General features: G+C 50.2%; 2 protein-coding genes across 2 annotated transcripts in view; both read right to left on the bottom strand.

Annotated features, from left to right (window-relative positions):
• The window catches only part of LOC103129953 (inositol monophosphatase 1-like), a 9,312-nt gene extending 7,146 nt beyond the window's left edge, over positions 1–2,166 (bottom strand). The window contains exons 1-4 of the mRNA XM_007541208.2: positions 2,065–2,166; positions 1,147–1,225; positions 827–960; positions 618–722 (exon numbers count right to left, since the gene is read on the bottom strand). Coding sequence (XP_007541270.1) covers positions 618–722; positions 827–960; positions 1,147–1,209 — 302 coding nt within the window. The 5' untranslated portion in view covers positions 1,210–1,225; positions 2,065–2,166. The remainder of the gene's footprint in view (positions 1–617; positions 723–826; positions 961–1,146; positions 1,226–2,064) is intronic.
• A 727-nt stretch (positions 2,167–2,893) lies between these two features.
• riok1 (RIO kinase 1 (yeast)) overlaps positions 2,894–6,317 on the bottom strand; it is a 5,975-nt gene continuing 2,551 nt past the window's right edge. Inside the window, exons 2-17 of the mRNA XM_007541206.2 lie at positions 5,832–5,997; positions 5,599–5,689; positions 5,255–5,324; positions 5,132–5,174; positions 4,962–5,054; positions 4,735–4,847; positions 4,572–4,652; positions 4,420–4,506; positions 4,205–4,342; positions 4,031–4,134; positions 3,845–3,951; positions 3,667–3,732; positions 3,481–3,594; positions 3,347–3,400; positions 3,172–3,276; positions 2,894–3,094 (exon numbers count right to left, since the gene is read on the bottom strand). Of these exons, the coding sequence (XP_007541268.1) occupies positions 2,984–3,094; positions 3,172–3,276; positions 3,347–3,400; positions 3,481–3,594; positions 3,667–3,732; positions 3,845–3,951; positions 4,031–4,134; positions 4,205–4,342; positions 4,420–4,506; positions 4,572–4,652; positions 4,735–4,847; positions 4,962–5,054; positions 5,132–5,174; positions 5,255–5,324; positions 5,599–5,689; positions 5,832–5,997 (1,543 nt within the window). The 3' untranslated portion in view covers positions 2,894–2,983. The remainder of the gene's footprint in view (positions 3,095–3,171; positions 3,277–3,346; positions 3,401–3,480; positions 3,595–3,666; positions 3,733–3,844; positions 3,952–4,030; positions 4,135–4,204; positions 4,343–4,419; positions 4,507–4,571; positions 4,653–4,734; positions 4,848–4,961; positions 5,055–5,131; positions 5,175–5,254; positions 5,325–5,598; positions 5,690–5,831; positions 5,998–6,317) is intronic.

Genomic DNA, 6,317 nt, shown 5'->3' with positions numbered 1-6,317 from the left:
CGAACTAGCGCTCTGCTTTTATTCTTGTTCCTCCGGACGCAGCAGATCCAGTCTGGGTCCGGTGGGTGAAGGCTCGCTGGCAGAGCCTCCAGCAGCTCGGAGTGTTTCGGGTTTTGGTTTTGTTGAAACCATAAAGGAGAATCCTGATCCACTGGGTTCACTGGTTGTTAATGGGAAGAGGAGCTTCATCCCTGAGCGCCGGAGACGGAAGTATTCAGACACTAAATATGTCTGCAGCACCGTTAGCTGTAGCCTAGCGGATGGTTTCTTCTTCTGCTCATTACAGCTTATTAAACAACTGACTGGCACATCACTGCACCAAGTGGTGGAAACTCGTATTCTGTAAACTGTGCTACACCAGCACACAGGCAAAAACCTGGGGGTTCTTGAAGACCTCTAGGTGGCGCTGGAGGCCCAAATGTGCGTCGGGCCCTATGGTTCAGAATTTAGAGGAAACCGATGTCGGCCATTTTACCTTACAGTGGCAGATTCAACACGTGGAGTCAGGGCACTTACTGGTCACCAGTAAGCCTTTGCTGGTGACCTTACCGCCTCACTATCACATCATTGATCAGACTGCTGTCCCTGGACAGATGAGTGGGATGAAATAAACGCACGCGTGAACGAAGTTGGTCGTTCCGTCGATGGGATCGATGATCCAGGTGGGATTATCAGTCAAGATGCTCGGCTCACCTGCCGCTACAGACTCCTCCCCTATGAACCTGCCAATAAAAGACACAAAAGGTTTTCTAAAGATGAAGCAAAGATGCCTACACCAGAAGGTCCATGGAGCTGGTTCAACATGCTGGGAGGCGGAGCTTCATACCTGTGCTGAGGGAATTTCTCTTTCACTGATTGGATGATGAGATGCTCCACCTTCTGGTCAGTTTGAGTGACTAAATCAACGGCTGAGCTCTTCGTCATCACCTTCCTGTCATCACTCAGAGCCTCACGCACCACCTGGTCAAAACAAGATCCAGTTCACCTGATCAATATATGATCTAACACATCAGTACAACATTTGGTGCAAAAATCATTCCAAAACTGGGTTTCAGCTTCAGCTTCCTCAGTGGGTTCTAGTGGATCGGTTTCCTCACTGCAACCCGACCCGCTAGACCAGCGAGGATCTTTGTAAGGATGTCTCACCTCTCCAGCTTTCCGTGCGACAGCGACTGCGTGATCCATAACATTTTGCAGGATGTCAGCCATGCTGGGGGAGCAGCTCCTGCAGAGTCGTGGAGGTTAAAGGTCAGATCCGGTTGGGGACAGGTTCTACTGAGGAACAGGACTTTCTTTTCTCCATTCAAACTACAAATTTCTTTTCTTGCTCTTACTCCTCAAAAAGGGTTAAAATGTTTACAAACATTTAACATCAGTGGAACCAAGAGCTTCAGGTGGTAAACTCAGAGCCGTCGGTGTCAACCACACAAACGATGAATTATTAATCTTCTTCATCTCAGTTGAAAAAAAAGAGCAGTTTTCCAAGTTATACTGATTCCTTCCAACTCCAGACTATCAGCAACAGTTTATAGAGGTTTTAATAAAAAATGATCCTTCTGTCATTCAGGAACGGTTAAACTTCTCTTTAAATCATGCAGTAAATATGAACATTTCTGGACCCATGTCCAGCAGAAAAAAATATATATATACATTTTTTAAACTTTTTCAGACAATCAGATACGGTTTTCACTTGGAAAATAAAAAATAATTTGGTCTTACTCTTTTTTATTATTTATCAATGTCTTAAGATTTCCTCCTTTCCTTCAAGCTTTTAAAATGATCAGATCTTATCAGAAAGTTAATTAAACAGTGTGATTTTAATGCTCGGCTTTCACTTAATGCTTGCAGATTTATAAAGGGAACATGTGAAACACGGAGGTTGTCAATCGGTTGTTTGTTCTGGAGCCTCCGTGTTTGGGACCAATCAGCTCAGCCCGGTCATCAGTTTCAGTTCAGATGCTAAAAAAACTGAAGCTCTACTTCAATAAAAACAGCGGCTTTCTGACCGGAATCAGACCCAGAACCGGGAGCAACAAACGGTACCGAGAAAACAATCGAACTCACCTGCTATCGATCTGCTTTGATTGTACTTCCTGGTTCTTCTTCTGCTTTTGTTCCACTGCGTCCCGCCTCTATGCTGCCCTCTGGTGGAGAGCGGTGGTCCGGGGAACGGCAGGCGGCCATAGAGCTCAAACTGTGGCACCTGCCACGGCGTAAAAGCAGCAGCTTTAACAGTGTATAAATAATTTTAATTTGAACAAATGAATAAAATAATAGTAAAAGAAAAAACAGAATACATGCACTTAGTCAAACAGCCACCACTGATTCAGTGGTAGATGCCACTAGGTGGGCAGAATCGGTGTCAGAGCTGCCATGGGTTAGATTTATTATCATACAATTACTTTAAAGTAATGATACTGGTTATTTAACTATATTAGATCTTGAATATTTTACCTGTATTTACATGAGATGGTCACATGATGTTATGTAATTGGAATGAAGGTGTTTTTGAAGTGAATGCCAGTTTTTTTGAAAACATGTCATACTTGTTGGAAATTGCCTGTTAATCAGATTAAAATTATGTTGTTTAGTAAACTGCGTGATCAGTCATAAGGTGACTGCATTTACTTCAGATGTAAACAATGAGGCAAGGGGAGGAGCTTAGAGCTGTCAATTAACCTAGTATACTTGCTGCTAAATGTGCAAATGGCAGAGAAACAACTTACCATTTATCTGTCATCAGAGGCTATGCTAACTAGCTTAGCTTTATTACTAGCTTCATTAGCAGCACTGCCGCATTTCACTTGCAGTGATGTCTCGAATTGACCTTTGACCTCTCAGCAGAGCCACAGTGTATCCACATTTGGATCGGGTCAAGAAATTCTGACAGAAGTTTGGTTTGACATCAAAGCTTTAATCAGAATAGAACCACAGAGCGAGAGCCTCTGCTTCCCAGTCAGAACCGGGTCGGTTCTTCGGCGGGTCATCGGCCCTTCTTCATCTTGGCCACCTTCTCCTTCCTCTTCTTCACGTGTTTGGGGACTTTGCTCTTCCTCCTCTCCCTCTGGGCCTCCTTCACCACCCTCTTCCTCTCCTGGAACAACAAGCAGTTAATATCACGAGGTTCTGGTTCCAGTTGTGGTTCTGGTTCCGATTCCACAGACTGAGCACCTTCTTATCCATTGGACTTCCCTCTTGGTCCTCCTCTTTCTCCTCTTCCTCACCCTCCTCTTCCTCCTCTGATGAAGGCTGGTCCTCCTCCAGCAGCGCCGGAATCTAGCAGCGGATCAGAACATTAGCAGGAACCGGGACCGGAACCAGAACCGGACCCAGAACCTGTACAAACCGTCTGAACTCCAGAGAGGTCCTTCTTCAGGCCCGTCAGCGTCTGGTACAGAACCTGAGGAGAACAGGGAGCCTTCATCATCATTGATTCAGTTAAAAACCACAGAAGAAGACAGGGGGCGCTGCTGCTCTTACGTCGTCATGGTGACCGCTAATGGCTGCCGCCTCCTCGGACTTCATCAGCTCCACGTGGCGCTCGTAGCCTCTCACCTGGGTCAGCGTGCGCGGGATGTAGGCCTGCTTAAACACCTGTGGGGGGGCGGAGCCTCAGTGAACTCAGGGAGCCAATCGGAGAGGAGGGCAGAGCCTCGGAGCCATTACCTCCTCATCGACCCGGTCCCGGTCCGATCGCTGCTCCGCTGTCCGCTGGGCCGCCGTCGCCATGGCCTGCTCCGCCAATCACAGACAGCCGGGTGTCAGGGGGCGTCCCGGACCCGTCTGGAACCAGAACAGGTTCTGGTTCCAGACGGGTCCAGAGGTACCGCCGGGTACTTCTCACCTTGTCCAGGTATGCCTCTATATTGCCGCTGGAGACAGCCGGGTCTGTAATGAAGTCAAACAGCTCCCGCACCGTCATGGCCGCCACACCGCGCCGCGCAAAGAACTCTGGGAACCACAGACAGGTCAGAACCATTAAGGGTCAGAACCGGGCCGACCTGCGGATCAGAACTGGAACCGGGCCCACCGTTGACGTTGCTGCAGTCCTTGCGCAGAAAGTCCAGGGCGTGCGGATGGTCGTGCTCCACCGCCTGCGACACATCGATGATGTAAGCGTCTCCGCCATGGTACCTGCAACCGGATCAGAACTGGGTCAGGGGAGCCCGACTGGAACCGAATGGATCGGGTCGGTTCCGCTCACAGCATGTTAAACTCGCTGAGGTCGGCGTGGACAAGCCGGGCCCGCTGGAACATCCGCTGCATGTCCCGGACCACCTGCAGGTACAGCTGCCGGGCCTTGGACCCGCTCAGAACCGCGTGCTTCAGCAGAGGAGCCGGCCTGACCCAAACAGAACCAGAACCTTCGTCAGCATCCGGCTGGCCGCACACTGGGTTGGAACCGGCTCCGATTCTTACCTGTTGTCTTTCCCGATGAAACCCATTAGCAGAACGTGACTCCGGAGCAGAACCGGTTCTGGACTGGGAATGCCGGCCGCCTGCAACCTGGAACACAAGAACTGGTTCTGATGGGTTCTACCGGGTTCTGCATGTCGGGCCGAGGTTCTGACCTGATCAGGTTCCTCATCTCTTTCTCAGCCCAGGTTCTGACCATCTTCCTGGGGTTTCCTTTACAGTAGCCGTGGCGGAACCTGCAGAACAGAACCGGAGCCAACGTGGCCTCAGATCCAGAGAGGCTGCTCTTATTTTGAAAGGCACAGGAAGCGGACTGACCTGAACTCTCCGCTAACGTACTTGTCCCGGTCCTTGAACTGCAGGATGGACGTCTTGTAGATCTTGATGGCTCTGCTTTCTCCAGCCGCTGTGCTGGCGTGGTAAACGTTGGCCTGAGGGACCGCAGGAACCCACTGGTTACCACGGCAACCAATCCCCCAACCCGCCCAGCTCACCCGCCCCGAACTGGTCCGAGCCACTCGGCTCCAGAACCCAGGTCACCTGACCTCCTTCCCGGTGCTGATGCAGCCGTTGATCTCGCTGATGATTCCCCGACTCAGCATCTTGAACAGAATCATCCGAGTCCGAGGGTCCAACACCTGCAGAGGAACGCAACAGGTCACTTCCTGTCAGCTGGTACAGGGTCACTTCCCTTCAGCCCATCAACGATCCTGACCTGCTCTACGGTAGCTCGGTCTGATTTGTCCTTCACTCTGTACCTGTGAAGGGAACCAATCACAAGGTTAGAGAGGAGTCACATGACCAGCAGGTGAGCAGCTGCAGGTGAGGGCAGACATACGTTCCGGCCTCCTTCTGCCTCTGCATGGCCGTCACCTTGTTGGTCACACTGTCCTCCAAGTTCAGCTGGTCTGCAGGAACAACACAGCAGCTCAGGTACAGGAGACACCTGTGGGGGCGGAGCCACCAGGCAGGTGACACTTGTACACTACATTAGCAGCTAGCAGCTCCACTAGCAGCTAGAATATCTCAGCCAGTGCTCGGGACCCATGAAGGAGAGAACATCTGGGTTCCCCATTAGAACCCAGCAGAACCTTCCTACTGATCCGGTTCTGGTAACTGGTTCACTGTGATGATGAATGCAGTGTAATGGAACCAAGCGGGTTCTTTGGTGCTGAGTGGTACCGAGGTTGATTTTCTGCTCATATTTCCTCAGAACCTTGTCGGTCGGAGTTGATGATGACGCCATCTTGCTGGACGGGTTCTGCCGGTTGGCCTGAGGAGGAACACATACGCCTTCAGAACCTTAAACCGGGCCCATTAGAACCTTCCTGATCAAAGGAAACCTAAGCTGGTAACCATGGTAACCCTCCACACAGAGAAAACTGTAACTATGGTAACAGCAAGCAGAGTCTGACCTGACAACTGGTGCCGGTCTGGTTGATTCTCTTGGTCCAATCAGCTGGAGAAGTCCACTCCCACTCCTCATCTTCATCCTCACCATCTTCATCCTCATCTTCATCCTCCAGCCACTCTGATGTCAGCTGGGCCGTGATGTCACTAATGACATGCACTGATTGGCTGCTACATGAACAACATTAGAGACAGAAACAGCCAATCAGAGAGCAGCTGGAGGACAGGTAGACAAGGGAGAGCCCTGATTGGTCAGAACAGGCACAGGGAGAGCCCTGATTGGTTAAACGAGTCAGAAACCTGAAAACATTTTTAAGTAACAGTGAGCCAAAATTCTGTCAGTCCAGCCCACGCTTACCATCTGTTTCCGTCACTGGTTCTGATGATTCTAATGGTTCTGATGTAAATTAAATGTTGTAAATCAGGGGGGTCCAAAGTGGGTCCTGGAGGCATCCTGCATGTTTCAGTCTCTCCCTGGTTTAACGCACCTG

Source organism: Poecilia formosa, unplaced genomic scaffold (genome assembly GCF_000485575.1).
Source record: "Poecilia formosa unplaced genomic scaffold, Poecilia_formosa-5.1.2 Scaffold593, whole genome shotgun sequence".
In the NCBI taxonomy this organism is placed as follows: Eukaryota; Metazoa; Chordata; class Actinopteri; order Cyprinodontiformes; family Poeciliidae; genus Poecilia; species Poecilia formosa.
This window is presented reverse-complemented; position numbering and strand designations above follow the sequence as displayed.